The sequence below is a fragment of the Carassius gibelio genome, chromosome A10, assembly GCF_023724105.1.
Source record: "Carassius gibelio isolate Cgi1373 ecotype wild population from Czech Republic chromosome A10, carGib1.2-hapl.c, whole genome shotgun sequence".
Classification (NCBI taxonomy): domain Eukaryota; kingdom Metazoa; phylum Chordata; class Actinopteri; order Cypriniformes; family Cyprinidae; genus Carassius; species Carassius gibelio.
Genome location: NC_068380.1, coordinates 10,316,885 through 10,339,220, shown reverse-complemented (window position 1 = coordinate 10,339,220; position 22,336 = coordinate 10,316,885). Strand labels below are relative to the sequence as shown.

The window sequence follows — 22,336 nt, the reverse complement described above, 5'->3', positions numbered from 1 at the left end:
ATCTAAGAAACTGATTTGCATTCAAGACAGCCGAATAGTGGTAAAGTTTAAGGTAAATTATACATTTTTTGAAGAGCTAAATTTTCAACATTCGTTACCTCAAGTTAAGCATATTATATTTCCTTCAGAGGCGTACTTTAATAATTATAATAATAATAATAATGATAATAATAAGTATAATAATAAATGAAAATTATATTTGACCACACCATTGACACTAGACATACTAAAAAATAAAACCACACAGAAGCCAAAAAAGACAAATCAGATCGTTCCACCTTGGTGTTTTAATTCAGATATCCAATTAGCCTACTACAGGTATAATTTAATTCTTATAGATGTTTCTCTCTGCCCTGGGCATTAAATAACGTCTTCTAGAAGGCAATAAAGACAAACTAATCATTTAAAGGATGAGTAGCATCTTTCAGAATGCACTCAGCTTTCCTAATACATCGTAAAATATACACCTGGTTCAAGGATTTCTGGCTTACCAATATTGATGACCCTAGTTATTGAATTTGAATCATGTCAAATTAGTCTAAGAAGTTTATTCTGAGCGATACGACTTAATTTCATTTACATAAAAGCACGTTTAATTCAGCACTGAAGGCAGTGACGACGCTATTGATGATTTTTATTTTTTATACATATACGTAATAGGTGGCTTATTAAAGGATACACATGATGTTTTGTGCTGTCACCGAGAGAACATTTAATGAAATTATATATATGGCACGTGTGTGAAAGTTTATGAGAGTGCGCATGGCCACGCCTTTTATGCGCAGGGTACGTAGTGAACCTCCTTAGTGAACCTCCTACCTAGACAGCATTTCTGGATATCGTTCGGAACTCCTCACGAAGTTTATCAACAACATTTTTAGCTCTTAGTAGTGTTCACACGCAGCCAGTTGAACGCGAGCTCGTGCAGTAAACGCCTCACTTTAAAGCTGGAGTTTTAAATCAGTTGGTTCTTCTGGTGTTTCAGATGTTACAGTAACTGTGCTGGAAAACATCGCAGTCTGGCAGCCACACAAACAAGATTCAGGTAAACTTTCGCTTGTCAGCTGTTTTATTTTACATGAATGCTTCTTTGCCTTAATACTGTTTTTACTTTGTAAGACTGTAACTTCACTTCACAGTTTCCCTGAACTGCAGTGAGTTGGAAGTTTTGCTGCATGCTGTGACAGGGATGGGTTCTGTTTCAACAGGCGCTCATTTCATTAGGATGTTTTCATGTCTGGAGTTTAGAGTTTTTATCTCTGGAGCCACTGTGAATGTTCTCTCATTTCCTGTTTCCTTAATCACTTAATGCTTGTAAAGCTATTTAGTAAAGAATGTAGAGCATTTATTCATGTCCATATCAGAGAGTGATTAGTTACTTTTTTACTTTTTTTCTTCTTTTCTTTTCTTTTCTTTTCTTTATATATTATATATATATATACATACACACACACACACACACACACACACACACCACACACACACACACACACACACACACATAATTGAAGCATTGCCTTAGTTTAAGCAAACCAAACAAACACTGAAATGTTCCACTTCATAAGGTAGCATGTTCAAAGCTGATTTAAAAAAAAATATTATTTCATATATAGTTGTAATTTGATAATGCTGGTTTGGCACACAATTTATAAAAACGACAACAACAAAACTGAACTAAATCATTCTCTTAGTCACTGCGGAAAAAACATTTCAGATGCTCGAAACCCGGTAAAACGGTTTGTAACAGTAAATCTGCAAACCTGTAAAAAGTGAACCCAAACCAGGTGACAACTCTTTGTTACGACATGCCTCAAAGGGATGTGGAACAGGCAAATGATTACATGTATTATTCATGTTCACTCTGTTTGGATGAGACTAGTTCTTCTTTAATTTGGTAATGACGTATCCCTTGAAGAGTTATGATTTACAGATGATCATCCCACCGATGTTGTCATGACATGCCTTTCTCAGATCCACCGGACACTTAAATGCTTTATTGTGTCATTTTGAAATCTGATTTGTACTGAGAAATCATTTACCGTAGCTGTGTTTTAGATTAGAAATTTAGATTATTATTATTATTTTTTTAATGTCATTACTAAAGAATCTAAAGAATCATCCTGTTCTCCTTGGAACAATAAGGAAAATGCTTCTGTAATATGTTGTGTGTGTGTGTGTGTGTGTGTGTGTTTGTGTGTGTGTGTGTTTGAGATTAAACCCCTGTAGATGTGTTTTTTTATGGAAATTACGCAATCAAGAAAATGACTCAGGAACAGGTTTCCAAAATAGGAATGTAACAACAAACTTCCGCTCTGGCTGTAATGAATATATCATAGCTTTATCTAGACACAGCGATATGCCCATGCAAGACAGGAACTTATTGCTATTAATTTTTATGATACATTTATTATTACATGTAGCCTTATTGCACACAATTATGCAAGCCAAATGAATCTGACAGGACAGCCAGAAATCTGATTATAGATTGTCATCTTACAATATGCAAAATAATTAATTAATAAAATAAATGAACGTAAAAATAAATGACACATTATTTATTTATTTATTCCATTTTTTATATTACGTTATATAGACGTGTGGATTTCTGCCAACAGTCGTTCCATCCAAAAAATAAAATAAATAAAGAATATAAAAATTCCAGTTCTTTAAATGGTTTAGACATATTCCTTTTTTTTCATGGGTTTCTAAACTGTGTGTTTTTTTTTTGTTTTTTTTTTTAGAAAAGCAGACTGTTCAAATTGATACCATTTGTGTGCTGCCACCTAATTTGAGTTAAGTGTAATTGGATTTAGGAACAAAAGAGTATTTGACTGTGTGCTTTCCTCTGAGAAGCAACCAGTACTCACATCCTCTGATAGTCATCTGACAATGCCATGTCACATGTCCAGTGTTGAGCACATACTGTATGGAATGTAGTTGATATAGAGAAACAATATGTCATTTTCTATATTTAGGGCAAAATAGATGATGCTCGAAGCAGACGTCTTGAAATCCCTGCTAAAAAAGATTCAGTTAGGATCATGTGATATCTTAATGGTCAGAAGAATTCACAGGGAAGACATAGTTCTTTGTGAACCAAGTTCATACTCATTTGTTGATGCTCCTGTGTGTCTGGCGCAGGTGCTCCTCTGATGTTCTCCATGATGTGATGAAGTGACTTATCAAGCATCAGCCTTCAAGTTACCCACAGTGATGCTCTTGACACTTTCAGTGAACCAGTCAGAGGCGATCTGAGACTCATCTGTTAGCATCACTTACTCCGAAGCCGTTCATCATGATTGACCTGAGTTATCTGACAGAGGAAGAGCAAGAGATGATCCTGGCAGTGCTGAAGAGAGATGCAGAGCTTAAGAAGCTGGAAGAACAGAGGATCAAGTGAGTATAGGAGAAAGGTGATGATTGTATATTCAATTGTAACGTTATGAAAAGTCCACTTATTACTCAAACTAATGGGCCATTTACACAGAACACATTTTTGCATTCCATATTTCCACTTCTCCAGTGTTTGCGTATGTAAACAGAGGAATGTACTTTTGCAGCATTTTGCACATCCCATTCTAAAAATGTGTCCTTAAATTTAAAATAAATTCAACTTTTAATAAATGTTTCTTTTTTTTCTGTTCTTGAATCTTTTGCAGCATCTCGTGCATGATATACCATTCTAAAAATATAGTGCTCAAGTTAAAATAAGTTAATCTTAAAATAAGTTAATCTAAGTGTTTTTTTATTTATTTATTTATAAATTTGATGTCCTTTCAGGCAGCTTCGTAAGACTGAGCGAGACAGAAGCAGGCTGAAGTACTTGACAGGGGAGTGGTTTTATGAGACAAAGAATCACAGACACAGAGACAGGATCCATGGCTCCGACATCATCAGAGCGTCCATGAGAGAGAAGAAACCCGTGACGATATGTGAGTGTTGCCAGCGCACAGAATCAGATAGAGAAGAATGAACTCTGTTCCTATCTCTCATTATTTCCATTACATGTACCCCATCCATGATTAGCACCTGAATTCAGTGTTTGCATCACCCTTTTTTAAAGGGGAATATAATCACATTTTTACCTTTAATGAAAAAGCACCCATTAATCAAAGCATTTATTAAATCAAATATCTCATGTAGATCCATTAGAGGTTTTAAGATGTGTACTTGTGACTGTAAATACATGTTTGAACAGAACAAATGATCTCTTATTGCAGTGGAGCTCTCTCAGAGATGGTCGGAGAAACCCAGTCGTGCTTATGGTGAGAAGAAAGATGTGTACATCCCTCCAGAGCTTTTAGGACTCATTGATGATCCATCCACACAAACGCACATCGAGAGGTGAGCTTTTAGTGTTAAGTACATTTCTGATCCAAACATTCCAGCACAACATTTCGTCTGACTGAAATGTGATGCACCACAGGATGAAATATTGTCGATTTTCTCGTTTTTGTTATACCTGTGTTGTGAAATCTTGTAGAATGTAGTTTGATCACATGGTTTTATGTAATTCATTATGCTGGTTATTATGAGACAGCATTGTACAAACATTTTAAATATTGCATAGTTAGGTTGTGTTCATGCACCTATTTTTCGTGCCATATGCGAGATAAGAAACAACCAAAGAAAAACTAAACACTTTGTAATTTCCTGTGTAACACAGGCAAATCTGAGTGTGTGTTTTATGTATTTATTTGTTTATTTTCAAACAGAAAATGTATGTAGCATTTTGCATATAAAATAATTAGAAGTGCATTGAACACAAATCAATTATGGTGATAAAAAAAAAAAAGTGAAAGTGACGTGACATTCAGCCAAGTATGGTGACCCATACTCAGAATTTGTGCTCTGCATTTAACCCATCCAAAGTGCACACACACACTGTGAACACATACCCGGAGCAGTTGAGTTTCCTAAACTCAAAAATGCATTTCTGTTATCAGTACCAAGCACATGCCATTGTTATACTTGATTAACGGAAATTATGGTGGCTCTGCCTTTTCAACACACCAACGCTGCGTCCACCCATTAGCCTGGCTGGACTGATCATGATGTCATCAACAGCCTTAACTCTATGGACACTAGCTTTTAAGGCTGTCATATATCAGCTCATGTACAACAATATGAAAAGAAAAGTAATCTGTCTCCCAGTTTATGTATACTCAGTTGTGAATTTGGCAGAGATTCAGGAGTGAACCTGTATTCTAGGGTTAACGTAATCTGTAGGGCAAACTTTTCCCATGTATCTAATGTTTTCCCAGACATTGGTGAGGGGAATCTGGAGCCAGTAAGCTGCTTTAGGGGTCAGATTCCACATGCTGCTGTTTTCCCCTCTGTCTGACACCATGTAATGGCATTATGCTGTCACATCGCAGCATGGAAACTTAGACTGCTGAATCTTGTGACTTTCCAGGAGCTTCAAGACCAGCACCGTGAAGATGTATTGATGATTGAATATACTGATTGCATTATGCTGAACTGTTCACATTAATCAATGCTCAATGCAAAGCTTTCAGTGGCCTGTTATCATGTTAGTGAATCTTGCATTTAATTAATCAGATTGTTTTATCTGAATCTATATGACCATATCACCTCCATACAGGGTGGATGATGAGTTGCCAGAAGCCCAACAGGACAGACAGAGACCTCAAATCAAGGTACACTACACAAAATTAATTAACTAAGATCATTTTGCTGAATTTTCTGTTTTATTCATGATGTATTTTTATGATTCCATGAAATTTATTACGCAGCCAAGGAAGAATCCATTCAATAGTGTGCAATCACAAAGAGATGAAGCCAGACTTATCAATGGAGTTAAGGAGGCTGACCAGACACCTGCTGAGGGTGAGAAATATCTTCTCAATTTATCCTAAATTGATTTTGTACACTCCATAGAGTATGTTAATCTATAAATATTTATGATGTAAAAGATTCAGGCATTACGGAAATTGCCATTTTAATCACATATGTTAAAAAAGTTCCATTTTTTTTATTTAATTCACTGATAATGTAATCAACCTAATTTAACTACTAAAATCAGTTTTGCAAATTTAGCTAATTATATGTTGATTCATACCATTTTTTTTATATATCTATATACAGTAGTTTCCATCTTATTATTATATTTTATTTTATTTCAGCTTTATTAACCAAAATGACTTTTTAGTTAACAATAACAAAAATGTTTTACAGTTTTTAACGCAGCGTTTTCTATTGGATCTAGCTTTTGACAGATGATGTCTGTGATGTAACCTATATGATTGGCATAGAGTTAACATTTGCGTGATGATTTTGATGCTGTTCAGTCCAGTAATAGATGAGGTAATAGATGGGTTGTGTTTTTAAATGAGTGGATCTTCTAAAGGGCAAAGGGTCAGAACATATTTCTTGCAAGAACAGTAAGTTTGTTTGACTGATCCCCATTGAGAACAGCATGTTAACCTCTTCTGGTGTATGGTGTTGGCTTGATATGATCTCTGCTTTCGGTGTGATAACTCAATGCTGTCTGCATGCATATCTATTAAACCTGCATTTAGTTACTATAGCTTGCATAATGCAACACTACATTTGCATTATATGTTGGCAAAAACACTTGTTGATCTGATTATAAAATAATCAAAAGCTTCTGTAAGATCATATGGGAACAAAATGTAAACACTCAGTAATCAATCACACAAGTACAACAATAGAGTAGCTTCCAGGATTTAACTCTACTCTGCTTGTACAATTAGTATAGAATAACTAAGCTGTAGTTTTATAATTGGCATTGATATGTAATATGTAACATTTAGTGTTATTACAATACATGTGAAAAAGTGCCGTTCCTTGAAATGGTCTGGCCAAAATTTTTCAGCAGAGAGTTGAACCTGATGTAGTGGTCTGAGAAACACAGCTTTATGGAGCTGCCAAACTTTAAGAAGATTACACAGAGAAATATGTCGATTTAAGTAGTTAAGCCACCACACATGACCAGTCTGTACCTCAAACATAGATGGTACATTTTTGATGGGCTTTTATTTTGTAGTAAGGCAAGTCTTAATGAGTGCAAAGGTAAATATAAAAGTTGTGAATATTTGGAATACATACACTGTAAAAGGTGAAAATGTGACTACTGACTGTAACAGTTCAGCTGAACTATAGGCCAGTACTTGATATGGTATCAATATATCTATTATCCTTTGGACCATCATATTCGTAGGTTGCTTGCAAGCTTTTATCCAGTGTATTCCATCTCATTCCTATACCATTTAAATTTCATCAATTAACAGATACTGTACTGCTGTGACAATAACACAACTGTTAATTAAAATGCTAAATGAATTCATCATAAAACATGAATTCACATTTTTTTGTGCATGTATGTGTCTTTGCTCCTTCTTTTACTGCTTCATTACCCAACTATTTGGTTATTTTTCAGAACCTTTCCTTCCAGCTGAGAACTACACACTCCATCACACTACTCTAAACACAGACCACACTGACACCCATATAGTCACACAATGCAAACCTTGCAAGGACTCTTCCCTGGACACTGCCAGCAGTTACAATGGAGTCAAACAGGTCGTAACCCCTGCTCCCAAAGGCATCCTGAAGCACAACATCTCCAGCCATAGCTCTACTGTCTCCCTGCATCTCCACATTCCTATCAGTGATGACAGCAGCAGCAGTCAGTCGTCAGCTATGATCAGCCCTGTCAGTCCTGAAACTCCCATCAGCCCTCCTCTTTCCCCCTGCTCCGTGCACTCTGCGTCAGAGTGTTTAGATAGAAAACAGGTCCGCTTCTCCTCTGTCGATGGGCCCATAGAGAGAGTACAAGGAGAGCACAGTGTGCTGGAAGAAGACTGGAGTCCTATGTCGGACCAGGATAGAAGCCATATCACAGACAATGGTAACATAGTTATAGCCATAAGAAGTGCTTAAAAAGATAGTTTACCCAGGAAATGAAAATTATTTTACTCACCATCATGTTGTTACAAGCATGTATTCTACTCTCTTTGGTCTGCTAACTCCAAAATAAGATATTTTAAACTTTTTTTTGTCCATTTAATGAACGTGTTTAATGAACAACAGTGTTCTTGTGGCTCAAGTGGTAGAGCATTGTGTTTGCAGTGCAATGTTGTGGGTTCGATTCCCAGGAAGCACGTGTTAGGTAAAAAATGTTAGCCTAAATGCACTGTAAGTCACTTTGGATAAAAGCGTTTGCTAAATGCATAAATGCAAAATAAATGCAATGTTGGACCCCATTGACATTCACTGAATAGAAAAAAACTAAACAAACAAAAAATATATATAGATATTATTCAAAATTTATTACACAGAAGAAAAAGTAACACAGGTTTGGAATGACATGTGGGTGAGTAAATTATGACCGATTTGAATTTTCAATTTTGGGTAAACTATCCCATAAAAGCAAGGAGTTAGCATGGGCATCTGGTCTAAAAAGTTACAACAGCCTGGAGTCGTCTAAAAATCACAATTGTCCCCATGTGTTGAGCACTGAGCCCATAGAAAGGTTCAGGGATGGACAGGTAGATGACTTGTCCAACCAGACAGTGAGAAATGATCCAAAACCCTTTGGTAAGACACCCTGAAACATAACAATATAACCAAAACCAAGAAATGTGTTTACGTGAGATAATCAGCCCAAAAATCAATCAATATGTAATTCAACAGTTCACATGCTAACACATCTGTGTACCCTCGTACTAACTGCATGTGCGTGCATATCTCATACATATCACACATGGGTTCTGGTGAATGCTCATGTGTATGTTGATTAAAACACAAATGGTGATTAGTAAATAAGCACTGCAAGAAATAACTATTATCTGGGTGTTTACTTCAAGTTTAATGTGTAATATCATCATCTGATGACAAGTATTATTCTCTTATCACTTAGATGCAAAAATGAAGACTTTCAAACCTGTGATTGTTTTCACTGTAGGTTACCATGAGGTTTATGGTGAGCCTCAGTCCTCCCAGGTGTCTAACTTCCACGACTCTACTGAAGTCACAGGTAAGGCCATTGGGTTAAGTGCAGAGGGCCAGACTGATAAGCTTACAGTGGAAGGGGGTCGTTCGTTTTCTAAGGTACTTGAATGGTTTGGGAGAAGTTCTCTAGATGGAAAGCCGAAGGAGTTGCCAGTTAAGAAAGAGGTTAACGAAGAGGGACCAAAAGATCATAAAAACCCAGAAGCCAAGTCGGAAGATTTAGTGCCTCCAGTTGTACAGCCAAAGAACAAGCCACCGTCAAAGCCACGTAGAGGGCTTTTTGCATTGTTTTCAAGAGCAGAGAAAAAAGACTTGTGTTCTGAAGTTCAAGCATTTGAGAAAGAAGAGATAAGTCAAGATAAAACAGAAAGTTCAGAATATAATACATCTTGCACTTTGAGACCTAAAAATTATGATATACTTCCACAGACCTCTGTTTCTACAAACAGGAAAACTGCAGAAATACTGCAGGAAAAAACAGACAAACCAATATGCGAAGATCCTCCACAAAAAGAGACATTTGACCAAGGTGAAATATCACCGAGAATACTGGCCAACCTGAAGTCATCCTGGGAAAGGGGTAACAGTGGGCCTAAAATACTAAGCATCAAAACAGAAAGTGAGAACTCTAAGCTTAATGAGAATTATCACAATGCTGTGGACAGAAGATTGTCAGATTCAAGCATCAGCCCATCAAAACCCAAGCCCAATGATCCAAATCCAGTTGATATAGAATCTACAATTTGTGAGATTTCTCCAGTCTTACCTAGAAAATCATCCAATGATGTTGAAATATCAGCTGTATCCTCACATGAAGATTTGAAGCCTTCTAGTTTGGAGAACAATAGGGTCTCAGAAGTTTTAAGCAGCGAACTACAAACTCTCACAACAAAAATGAATGGCAAATTGTCACCCAGTGCATTGCTAAAACACAAAGATAAATCTCTGGGTAATGAGCTACAAGAAGAGTCACTCTCCAGGGACATATCTGACTTAAAAAATGAAATCTCCACCTTCAAAACGACCCCAAGTCAACAGGAGAATAAAGTCTCGATTAATTTTTGGGAGTTAGAAAAAAGTGGCCTTAGAGTAACTGTAGGCTCACCAACATGTACAGCTAACGTTAAAGATCCATCCCCAGAGTCATCTCCAAAACGTTCTTTAGTGGAACATTCTGAACTTCAGTTTGACATCAGATCAATCAACCCAAGTTCCCCAGAGAGAATGAGTTTCAATGAGGCTGCTTCGACACAAAAAGAGAAGATGGAACAGACCGAGGAAAAACAGAGAAGTCCAAATACAGTGCCATTACCAGACCTTCAAGATATCAGAGGTAGGGTACCTCACAGCACCCAGAATATTTCTAATTTCAAACAGTTCATTTCAGACAAGCATTCAAAGCCAAGTCCACCACCATCTCCCCTCAGAAGTCTCCCTGCAAAAGGTCAACATGATAAGCCACAGTCCACTGACATTTACCGCCCTAAAGACCAAGATCAAACTAGAACACCCAGCCCATTACTGCAGTCTAAAGTACCTCGTAGAGATTCATATCCAAACAAAGAATCCAGGAAGGATGGTTCTCCCTTAAGAACCTTTGCGATAGATATCAATCCTGCTGACAAGAATCCATGCATTGTAAGGGTTAAACCAGGGCAAACCAGGCCATGTACTTCTCCTGAACCCCACAGGAAGACTTCAGATGGAGGCAGTGATGTAAGACTCATCATGCCCAAAGAACGGAAATTGTCAGCAGACTCTCTGACCCGGTTTTATATTCCCCTGAGTTTACACTATTACCTGGGCGTATCTGAGCAGGCAGTCTTTGATGAAAGAGAAAAGGTAAAGGTGCAGGCAGGTGAAACATTTGAACAGGTGAACCAAGGCAGAGTGAGCAATGAGAGCTCCCCTTCTCGACACTCCCAGCCTGAATCAGAGGAGATCACCTTTGACTCCTCTGGGAGCTCCACACCTGAAGCCTGGTCGATCTCACACGCCAGTTCATACTGTGAGCTCACCTCTCCATTTGGGTTCAGACTAGTTTCAGTAGAAAAGGCCTTGATTGGTTCTGTGATTTTTGTGGAAGCAGGGTTTATGTCCTTAAAACAAGTGCTCAGTGTGACCTAAGAAACATGTCCTACTTGATGCTTTGCATCAAATTTGTAGACATGATAAAATTACCTACTTGTTCTACAGGCTTATGACTATTTAAGCCCTGCCTCTACGTGTTTCTGTAATGATCTATTTCAGTAATCTAAATGTATTTCTTTCAAATCATGAAAATCTTTTTTTTTTTTTTTTTTTCTGGTAAGTTTCAGTTTATAACATGAAGGTTGAAATATTGTTTATAGTTCGTGTCAAATAAACACTAGTACCTCTGACACTGATAAATCAGCTTATTAATCATTAAAGTCTTTATTTTATAGTTTTATTAAAATTAATTTGTATATTTCATATTTTAAATGTATAACCAATATTTAATAAATTGTTTTGCTCTTATGTTTTAAATTACATTGTACATAGTAATTACAGATACATTTCAAATCTCCTGAAATCAGAATCTAATGGGTGGAAATGCCCCCTTAAATCAGTGTTTCAAATCAGATATTCAGAACTAATAGTTGTATATAATGCACCAGTAGACCTCTGCTTTTATTTGGTTTGCTGATTCCTTCTTGATATGGGCTGTGACAGGGGACAGTGAGGATGACAGCCCTGTCAAAGCTGCCCTTGAGCGGGCCAATGCCAGACCCATCTCTATTTCCAAAAGTCTAGAGGACCTGTCATCCACACCTTTACGTAAGTTTCCTTCATCTTCCTTGCCCTATGTTTGGTTGACTTTAACCTTATTTAAGAAAAAATTCTTGTTTTGTTTAAATCTTTATTTAACAATACTTTGTCATCTGTACCAAGAAGAGAGATGGAAGACTGATCCGAGGAGTGACGTTAGACTGAGTATGGAAAATGGTAAATATTATTATATATTTTAAATATATTAATAATAATAAATCGGTAATAAAGTAACTAAATTTCAAATGGTATTTTGAATGGTTTTTAAATTATTTTGATATCAGCCTCTGCTTTAGCTTTTAAACTAATGTTCAGTGAGTTTTATACATTTGCATTATTACATCTAGAGCAGAAGGTAAGCCCCAGACATTAAAGTAGACATAAAACCTCCTTTTCATAATCGACCCTTTAAATGGCACATGGAAATCCAGTGACCAGGTGGATTAATGGCAGCGATAAAAGTGATTTGCATTCCGTACCACCCAAAACATCTAATGGTGAGGTAGATGGAGTACCTAAATCAATTCTTTAATGTCCCCTTCAATTAAAAACTCTAGACACAAACTAAAAAACATTCAATATTCATTTAACCTCTATCTAGATCCATAATGTGCATCCGCTAAATGACTGTCTCCTTTGTCTTAGTGTCTGCAGTCACTTCAAACACCAAAACATCTTTCTCCGACCCAGAACAGGTGAAGATGATGAGTATGTCTGTGCCTGCATTCATGCAACAAGAGGTAAAATACAAACTAAAACCCAGTACCCTATTTGAATAACAACCACCACCCTAGATTAGTTATAAAAAGTGTTATTTTTATGTTTTAACCTATGACCAAACACCAACATTCACTGCCTTTATTAACCTGCATGAATGCTAACAACCTCATGTTGTTTGTGCATGTGACTAATTAGATGGCTTGCAGAAACAGTGACTGTGCCAGTTTCTACTATGACGGACTGAGAACATGCAACACTCCTTCTAATTTTAGCACTTGCTCTGAAGGGGCCTCCATGTCCTCTGTATGTGACTCCTGTTTTTACACAACCCAATGATTATGAATAGAGCAATTTTGCTCTGATTTAATGCTAATGAACATATTAATCTATTTTGTTTTTGTGATAACATGCTATTATAAAATGATTTCTACACAGATCTATGTCTTTATGGGGTATGTATAGGTTACTGGTAGTGTAATGAGCATCTACAGTGGTGAGTTTGGTCATGTGGAAATCAAAGGAACAATCCAGTTCGCCATTCACTACGTGCAAAAACTGGGAGAGTTCCACATCTTTGTTGTGCAGTGCAAGGACCTCGCTGTGGCGGATGTTAAAAGGAACCGATCTGATCCGTAAGTGAACTAATATTTCACATCAGGAGAATAAAGATAAGGTAAACAGTAATATACCGTACATTATGTGCTTCGTCTGATTGAACTTCAGGTATGTTAAGTGTTACTTGTTACCTGACAAAGCAAAATATGGAAAGAAGAAAACGTGTGTGAGGAAGAAGACTCTAGATCCAGCTTACAATGAAATCCTACGGGTATGAGACTTCCAAACTTGTTAAGATATGTTTTAAAATGAATTTGATGATCAAAGTGGTAATTTCTTTGCAGTTTAAGATTCCATTGGAGACGTTGAAAACCCAGAAGCTGAACACCTCTGTGTGGCACAATGATACGTTCGGGCGTAACATGTTTCTTGGAGAAGTTGAGCTCGATTTGGCTGAATGGGATTTCAGTAATACTCAGATGAATGAATATTTACTCAAAGGAAGGGTAAGATATTGTTAATCATGTATACTTTGGTCAAAATAACCTCTTAGGATGGTTTTTAACTGGTGGCTTGCAGACCAATCTGTATGTAGGTTAATATTGTTGGAAAAAATGGACAGCTAAATAAATGTTTTTTTTTTGTTGTTGTTGCTGTTCTTTTTAGAAAACTGAGTAAATGCATCAAAAAATATGTTTGCATGGGGTCATGCTTGTTGGAATTTCTGTAAAATCTGCCTTTCTTCATCAACCCAGGTTCAGGTTCCCACCAGCCCAAAACATTCTGTCGGCAGCGTGGAAATGAGTGCTGAGATTAAAGTCGCTCTGCGTTTTGTCTCACAGACTTCTCACAGTAAGCTGCTAAGATTTACGATGCTGACATTTTATTTGACTAAAAATATGTTTTAAGAAGCATCTTCCTTTCTGATAGATCACAAAAACAAGGGGAATGGTGAGGTGCAAATATGGGTGAAAGAATGCAAGAATCTGCCTATTACCAGAGGTGTTGCCATTGACCCCTTTGTGAAATGGTATCTATTGCTGTTTTATTGGATACATTTGTATGTGTTGGATCATTAGATGTGGGATGCTCAATCTGTGTGAATTTTGTCTTTCCAGCGCAGTCCTCCCAGATGCAAGCCGAAAAAGCCGTCAGAAGACCAGAGTATTGAAGAGGACATCTAACCCTGTGTTTAACCACACCATGGTGTATGAAGGTTTCAGGCAAGAGGATCTCAAAGAGGCGTGTGTGGAGCTTACAGTGTGGGATCACGACAGACTCAACAACCACTTCATTGGGGGTATTAGGCTGGGTCTTGGAAAAGGTAGGTGAAAGAGGAATTACAACCATACTTAAAAAAAAAAATAAAGGTAACACTTTAGAACAGGTAATACTTGTTAACTATTAACTATGACATTTCTCTCAATACATTGTTAATTTGCTGCTTATTAATAGTTAGTAAGGTAGTTGTTAGGTTTAGGTATTAGGTAAGATTAGGGATGTAGAATAAGGTCAAGTAGAATAAGGCATTAATATGTTCTTAATTAGCACTAATACATGGCTCATATTCTAGTAATATGCATGATAATAAGCAACTAATAGGTGTTACCTATTATAAAGTGTTACCAAAATAAAAAATAATAATTGTCAGGATTTTTTTGTCAATATTATCTCATTGCAGGTAAAAGTTATGGCACTGAGGTGACTTGGATGGACTCTAATGTTGCTGAAGCAGCTCTGTGGGAGAGAATGATGCAATCTCCGAACGAATGGGTGGAAGATATTTTACCTTTGAGAATGATGGTCATGGCAAGAATGTCTAGATAGTTAGAAACTGAGACATGGTGACACATTTGAACAAATACATGAAAATGGTTGTGAACATGAAGAATGCATTATATAGGAAGACAGTATGTAATGTTAAATATATAGGATCTAACTTGATGGTTTCTTGACATTTTTGTTGAGGAAAACAAAGAGAATGACAAATATAATATGCCTGTTATTGTAAAGTAAGTGGATTTAATGTCTTGAAATAAAAATGCCTGTTTAAAAATCTGTTAGTTTTTTTCTTTTGTTAATTGCCTTGAAAGAGCATTATAAGACACTCAACATTAAATGGTCCAACTGCCATCACTTTTATATGTACAATTCTGAACATCTAGTAACAAATACAAAGTAAAAGTTTTGGATGACTGTGACAAATAACCAACTTTTTTATTTATTTATTTTTGATATTGCACAGAATTACACCATCCATACAGTAACAATAACAATACGCACACACATACAAATGAATGCTAGGGGGAGATGTAAACAAAAATATAGGAATACGTTAAAAAGTTTACATGCTTGCAAAATTTGAATAGCTTTTTGTTTCTACGAGGGTAATATAGATTCAATATAGCATTTCACATCATTTTTAAATGCTATAATACATGTTTTTTTATTTTCTTTTTTTTTTGATTTATGGATATGAAATTTAGCCATTAAAATAAAAAAATAATAATACAGTACTTACAGTGTTTTCAGTAATGTCTTAAAGAACATCTTCCCACTCTAAAATAAAATATCCATCAACATATCCAACAATAAAATCAAGTACATTGCTCCATAAAAAAGACACAAAAGGGCAGTGCCAAAGATTACCAACTCAACGTTGCTCCTCCTCTCAGAGAAGCAACGCTTACGTAAAGTATCGCGATATTTCAGGACGCGCCATTTTATTTCCTTTCAGTGTCGTAGGAAGTGCGTTGCTGTACTTTGGCTTTACAACGTCTGAGATCAAATACCCTTTTTCCTTTTAATTAAGTTTTCTTGTTTTTTTCTTTAATCAATCGACGTCACAAAATATCAGTTCTCAATTTAAGGTAAGTTGCTTCGGTTATAAACAAATGCTTGCTTGTAGCTTGCTTTGCGTAAGGAATCCGCTTTGTCACGCAGGCCAATGCGCGCTGCTGCGCCCTGCTAACGTACGAAACCTCTGCGTTGTTGTATTCGATATGAAGAGTTGTCTACAATTGGTTATTATATTTTATTATTAATTTCGAAATCCAAAATTTTCATAATTTTACTTTTGATTTTATACAAGGTAACTTAGTCGAATACAGATGGAAATGTTCATTGGATTGGAAGATTTGTTTAACCTTACCTTTTTGCTTCTCCCCGTATGTAATAAAAAGTTAATGGAGATTAAGAATGTCATTTTCGTTAATATAGTTTTTGTGTGGTACTAAAAGGGCATGCGGGGTTTCAAACGACACGAGACTCGTTTTCATTTTTCGTGAAGAGAATAGTGCGAAGTGTGTTTGTTTAATTGAAGTGAGTGCATTTGTGTACGCAAATTCTTGCTTTTATTTATTTCCTGCTAATTCTCTTAATATTTTATTTCTTTGCAGTTTACACAATATCCAGGAACACAGCCATGATCACCAGAAAAAGAGGAAGAAGCAGCCTAACCGCTGACATCACATGCTCAAGTTCCTCCCACGAGATTGATAGTGTTTCAATAGTCAGTAATACAAGTGAAACGAACATGATGACTTCTCCAGAAAGTGACACCAATGATTGGGGCCTGGATGACCTGCTTGGCTCCGGGCTCAACTGGGACCTGGACAACGATGTGCTTGATGATTTCGTCAACTTTGAATCACAGACGACGACGAGTGATGAGACCGACCAAAGCGCAGGGCTTGACGTTCCTTCATCCCACAGTAGAGGTGTAGTCCAGAGGTCAAAACTGCAAGGTGTCTCTGGTCGGATCATCAACAAGAACGCCATTGCAGCGAGGATGAACCGATTAAAGAAGAAAGAATACGTCAGTGGCTTGGAACAGAGAGTTGGATCTTTGACGACAGAAAACAGTGTTCTCAAGCAGGAGAACGGGAATCTCAACAAGAGAGTGGAAGAGTTGGAGAATGAAACTAGGTACTTGAGAGCCGTGTTGGCCAATGAGAGCATGCTGGCTCAGCTGTTGTCTAGATTGAGCGGTGTGAACGGCATGAAATTCTCTACCTCGCTTTTCCAGGAATCCAACGAGAATGACCATGATTACGCCATGCCGAGGAAGAGGGTGAAGGTGGAAGACAAAGATACTGCAGGTGGTGTCTGCCTGCATGTGGACAAAGACCACGTCTCGGTGGAATTCTGCACCAAATGTGCAGAGAGTTCAAGCTTGTCGCATAAAATGTAGGGTCAAGTATTTTACCTTTTCAACGTTTCCTGAGACTGAACATTTGCACAGGATGTAAATGAGGGGACATGACGACAGTAGTTGTCAAATATAGATTAAACTGTTTAAATGTGTGCAGAGCTTGAATGGCATGTCTATTGAACTTGCTTTTAATACAAGTTACTGCTAAACTTGTTGACAGTTTTCTTCTAGGTGCTTGGTCCGCCATGCTGGATGAGTGGGTCACAGAACATCCTTGACTGCTGAAATCCATGGTAAGGATCAAGCTGTAGAAGACTGCACAGAACTGGTTAACTCCTAAGATGAGGACAATACTTTTGGCCAGTTCACGACACAATGAACTGCAAATAAACCATTATTTCTGTTTCATTTTCATTTGGTATCTGTTTAAAGTATTGAATATAATCTATAAAAAGAAATTAAGCACTGTTTTTTTTTTATGCATACTTTGGATGTTTATTGGATTACTCGGTTGTAGTATGTAATTTCAGTTAATAGACTTTGAGGGAAGTAGTAGTTGACAAAAAAGTTAAAGAAATATGTAAATGGGTGATGTTTCACAAAGGGCTTCCACTTGCATTAATCTGGTATGTACCCGTTTATTTAGTGTTGATACATTGATGTTGATTTCAATACAAGATTCCATACAAGTTTGCATTTTGCTGAAAATAGAGGAGCCCTTTCTGAAATAACACTATTTTTCTAAAGAATGTTTTTCATGTAGAACCCTTATTTTTCTTTATGCTAAAGTGGATTTTGCTGTGGGGAAAGCAGAAGAATCGGGACCAGCAACTTGCATCATGGCCTGGTAAATGTAAAAAAAGGTAGTACATGAAACCGTGTAAGTTACAGTTTTACTGATTCTTTATCACACCCCTAAAGACGTCAGATGCTGTAATGCTCATTTAGCATCTAAATGAGTATTTAAACTCCTGTTTAAAATAATGTTTCACTACAATACATTTTACATCTGTCATTTCCATGTGTTTCATCTTGATTTGTTAAAGCACTTGGGCTAAATTTGACAGTTGTCAGGAGAAATGGTATGTTCTAAAAACGAATTTTCAAAGGGTCTTGGTTTTTGAGTATGATCATCTGTATGTAAGATGTAATAGAAATCCAAAGACTGCGAGCACATGGCTTCAGCTGTCTTGAAGTGAAATGTAATAAATTTTCATTTGAGTAATGCATATTTTTTTGTGTCCTATTAAGATGTTAACCACACTCTCCTTTTCTTTTTAGACAGCACTTTCTTCGCTCTCTACAAGAGCCTTTTCTTACTTCTCTTCAAGGTGGATAAAGAGTGGTGGTGGTTTCTCCGTTATATACAAATGTGTACTGCAAAATTCCTTAAGGGCTCTGGTAATTCAGTGACACCCCAAAAAACAAACTGCTATTTTGTTTGGGCCATTGTTGGTCAGGTCTAATGACTGTGGTTCTCCAGCATTAACCCAAGCAGTTCTGAAATGTGTAACTGCAGTTGGTTTTTCTTATTCTGGTTATACATACTGCTGTCAGTGTAATTAGAACATTTTAATTAATATTTGTCAACACCGCTGCATCAGATATAGAAACATTTTTTGTTCCTGTGGTAAGAGCTTGTAGGATGACTTCAAAGTGAAGATAAAACTACCTTTTGAAAAATGAAATGTCCACAAAGTAAATTTGAATGTTATAGTATCTCTATTGAGCTAGTTTTTATTGACAAATGTTGTATTATTGACTTAAATTTTATAGTTTAAACCTGGAACTTCTGAATCACTATTACTGAATTGAATTTTGGTCCTCTTATTTAAAAGTTAATGCTGGTGGTACTCTACATTTCAGAACTGTTTGGTCGATTGTTGTGGGTAGGGAATTGGAAATTAGCTCAGATTAAATATCTATTTTTGGCAGTAAATTAGTTTATAAATAGGCTTGTAAATAATGCTTAAACTTGTTTCCCAGTGCATTGTTTTTATTATTAATAGTTAACAGAAACTGATAATCCACATGTTCTCCATTTGGTCATTTTGTAAGTTGTGCATTACCAAAAGACGTATTTACACACCACTTTTTATCCACAATTTTTCTCGCACATGCACACAAATAAAATGGTTTAGGCAAGGCTCTGATGTTTTGTAGTATCTGTGGTAACACAACGTCCAGGCAGTTTATGCTATTCAAAGACATAAGAACTACATTAAATGTTTTCAAAAGGCTCAACTTGTGATTTAGGATATTTCTGAAGCTTCAGTAGTTTTCTCCCTTTTCAACTTTTAAACTGAGAGTACAAAGGTATAGTTGAATTTATTGGGGGGGGGGTAATCAAAACTTAACAGGACTGGGTAATGGCACTGGATGAGTTTTAACAAGATTTACAATATCATCAACATCATGATCAAAAAATAACTAACCATGAAGCTCTTTTCTCTCAGAATCTGATATTTTCAGCATTTTTAGGTAGATGTCAAACTGCTTAGAGCTCAAGTAGGTTCCAAACAAGCCCTGCAACAGTAAAACAACATACATCTTTTGTACAACGGGTTTGCTAACGTTCATCCAGAAGCGTATCATGTTCCCCTTCTCTGGCATTGGTGCACTGTTATACCTGCAAGACAATTTGATATCAGTTATATTCAGTCAGGCATAACTTGCCACAATCTATTTGTAAGAAAAGCAGTATATAGTAACGATGTGGACTAACCTGGCTGCAAGACCAGCATTGACAGGTAAGGCCAACAAAATGGGATATATGCCACCACCGACCACACCAACCAAAGCACCTCTAATCAGGGTACAGGTTGGGCAGTTTAGATCACCTACAATTACAATGTAGCTATTCAATACAATGCAGAACATTCAGAAACACTCGGGTTTTCACGTGACCTGCTCAAAGCTGTTGCAAGGTGACAAAATACCGTGAAATGCACACAATAAATGCTTAATAAAATTAAATGTATTTGAGCTTGGATCATAAAAGTCCTGGTAATGGCATTGACATGGATCAGAGAGAATAAAACGAGGTGTGGATTAAAATATAGACGATCTTTTTTTTTGATTTTCGTACTGACGGGTAAAACTATGGTCAATTGATTTAACCAATAACGATTGGCTGATAGTTTCGAAGAGGTTGAAGTTTAAACACGAGTCACGTGGAAACCACTTAAATACAATCTTCATACATCCCTACATCTATTCCATACCTGACATTAAGGGGTTTGTGACGGTCGCAGTGTACAGTGCTGCAGTTGTCAGAAAGGGAAGGACAGCCATGGGGAGACTGGAAGTAAATCGTCCTTGGGTGACATTTAGTACACGTCTGTAAAAGCTGTTGGCAATCAAGCCAGCAAACCCAGCGTTGCCAGACAAATATATAGGGCCGTATGAAAAGAGTTTTCTGTTTGGGTTAGAACAGGGAACTTTCATCAGCTAACTGCAGCGGGAGGGAAAAATGTGACATTATGTGTAAAACACACACACACAAATCCCTTACTTACTTGTCTATATCAGAAAGCCTTTCAAACTTCTTATTCATAATTTCAGTTTTCTTCGCCCTGGATACTGTCTGGCCTTGGCCTGTTTCTTTCACAAAAGCCCCGTTGTCTGTCATGATGATCTAAAAGGAGATACAGATTTAATCTCAACAAATGGATTTATAGTAGACAGGCAACATATTTAAAATGTTATTTCATTTTGGTGACCTGAAGGCTTATCACGACTGCTGTAAATGTAAACGTCACTGGCCTGAAGCAAATTCGTCTGTTTAAATATCAACGGTTGGTTCGTCTGAAGAAAAGATGTAGGCTAGCGGTTTATCGACCAGTGAGTTTTGCCTTTGTTTAGCTCCCATTTCAGAATAAGATGAATAATAACTCGACGTATATAATTATTGAAATATGTAAGCATAATTCATGAGTCCGTTTATAAACTCAGAAGGGATATTTTTGTTTATGTTGCTAAATATGTCATTACGTTTATTATACTATTATTATTTTCATACATAGCTACAGATTGCTATCTGGATATCCATGAAATTCATATTAATCCACTGTAGAGAACATATTTTTGTAAGACGCCTCTTTATAAATTGAACTTGAAATGAAATTGATATGGCATTTTAAAAACGCAGCCCTCATAACAAGAGGCTCATCGGTCAAAACAGTAACTCATTCAAGCGAATGACAGCTGGTTTGTTTTGCCTGTGTTGATGTGCAGCTGAACGTCAAACACAGTCGTATTATTGTCAGTTTGTTCACAGCTTCATTTGCACATGGTCACTACCTTATTTATGCATAGTAGGATTGCTACTTACATACGAGTGATCGTTTAAATAAGCGCTAAATAATTTCCACCCCCTGTTCAACAGTCACGGTCCTCAATGCGAGCAGGGCGCAGCCATGTCTTATCACATGTTCCAGTCAACTTTCACCCCGAGAGCCAGGAACAATACGGCGGTTCCAATTGGTCCGTGCGTGGAGCAACTGACCGAATGAACGAACGCCATTGGTGGACGCGCCCTGTCAATCCCCGCAGGTCAACCCTCTCGTTGCTAAGGCGAAACTGGTGATGATGATGCTGCCGCTGCTGCTGCTGGTGATACTGCACCTACCGTAGAGAGAGTCTGCAAACCAGCTTTGGCAAAACATGCCGTGAAAATTCACTGAAAAAATGACGAGAAAGGAGATGAAGTTGTTTTTAACTGCATGTCGGGACATTTGACGAGGACCTTTGGGATATATTTGCTCAGATTGGCTTAATTACAGAGACAATTCTGGAGCCATGCGTTATCGGAAAGCTGGATGAAACTTGCAGGTGTTTTCCGACAGGCGTCGCACCGACAGGCTGCTATTTCATGGGAAAAATACATCCTGTCTTCTTTAGTTAAATCTGTCTAGTGTCTTTACCACGAGATCTGAATTTCATTTACATTTACATTTAGTATGTTTTTGGAGTTCACACACCAGTTTGCCTATATGGTTATGGTTTTGCTTTTCATTTAATTGTATAATTTTTTTTCTGTTCAAGAATCGGAATATATTTATATAAAAAAACACATGAACTTCATTCTATCACTATGTACAGAACAAGTAGTTCTTGAAG

General features: G+C 36.9%; 3 protein-coding genes across 11 annotated transcripts; 2 read left to right on the top strand and 1 right to left on the bottom strand.

Moving 5' to 3' along the window:
* Positions 1–783: 783 nt before the first annotated feature.
* On the top strand, positions 784–15,119 carry LOC128021127 (synaptotagmin-like protein 2). Of its 7 annotated transcripts, none has more exons than XM_052608083.1 (19): positions 784–1,045; positions 3,233–3,396; positions 3,781–3,932; positions 4,221–4,344; positions 5,606–5,660; positions 5,757–5,850; positions 7,424–7,894; positions 8,951–10,330; positions 11,692–11,796; positions 11,911–11,964; positions 12,433–12,527; positions 12,703–12,810; positions 12,970–13,139; positions 13,231–13,333; positions 13,407–13,568; positions 13,818–13,914; positions 13,993–14,092; positions 14,181–14,386; positions 14,744–15,119. In XM_052608083.1, exons 2-19 carry the CDS (start codon positions 3,296–3,298, stop codon positions 14,887–14,889), a joined length of 3,723 nt encoding a protein of 1,240 aa, XP_052464043.1. In that variant the 5' UTR covers positions 784–1,045; positions 3,233–3,295; the 3' UTR covers positions 14,890–15,119. The 7 variants fall into 7 exon arrangements, with proteins under 7 accessions (XP_052464043.1, XP_052464044.1, XP_052464042.1 ...); XM_052608084.1 differs by having other exon boundaries at positions 3,142–3,396; positions 12,433–12,482; XM_052608082.1 differs by having other exon boundaries at positions 3,142–3,396.
* A 654-nt stretch (positions 15,120–15,773) lies between these two features.
* LOC128021125 (CREB/ATF bZIP transcription factor-like) lies at positions 15,774–18,444 on the top strand. Of its 3 annotated transcripts, none has more exons than XR_008185470.1 (3): positions 15,774–15,932; positions 16,461–17,508; positions 18,005–18,444. XR_008185470.1 is itself a non-coding variant. In XM_052608080.1 (3 exons), exons 2-3 carry the CDS (start codon positions 16,487–16,489, stop codon positions 17,136–17,138), a joined length of 552 nt encoding a protein of 183 aa, XP_052464040.1. In that variant the 5' UTR covers positions 15,774–15,932; positions 16,461–16,486; the 3' UTR covers positions 17,139–17,239. The 3 variants fall into 3 exon arrangements, 2 of the variants coding, with proteins under 2 accessions (XP_052464040.1, XP_052464039.1); XM_052608080.1 differs by lacking the exon at positions 18,005–18,444 and having other exon boundaries at positions 16,461–16,989; positions 17,090–17,239; XM_052608079.1 differs by having other exon boundaries at positions 16,461–18,444.
* A 1,080-nt stretch (positions 18,445–19,524) lies between these two features.
* LOC128021126 (transmembrane protein 126A) lies at positions 19,525–21,697 on the bottom strand. Its single transcript, XM_052608081.1, has 5 exons — positions 21,549–21,697; positions 20,734–20,852; positions 20,440–20,633; positions 19,941–20,055; positions 19,525–19,844 (listed from the first exon to the last, which is right to left on the bottom strand). Exons 2-5 carry the CDS (start codon positions 20,844–20,846, stop codon positions 19,646–19,648), a joined length of 621 nt encoding a protein of 206 aa, XP_052464041.1. The 5' UTR covers positions 20,847–20,852; positions 21,549–21,697; the 3' UTR covers positions 19,525–19,645.
* Positions 21,698–22,336: the final 639 nt, after the last annotated feature.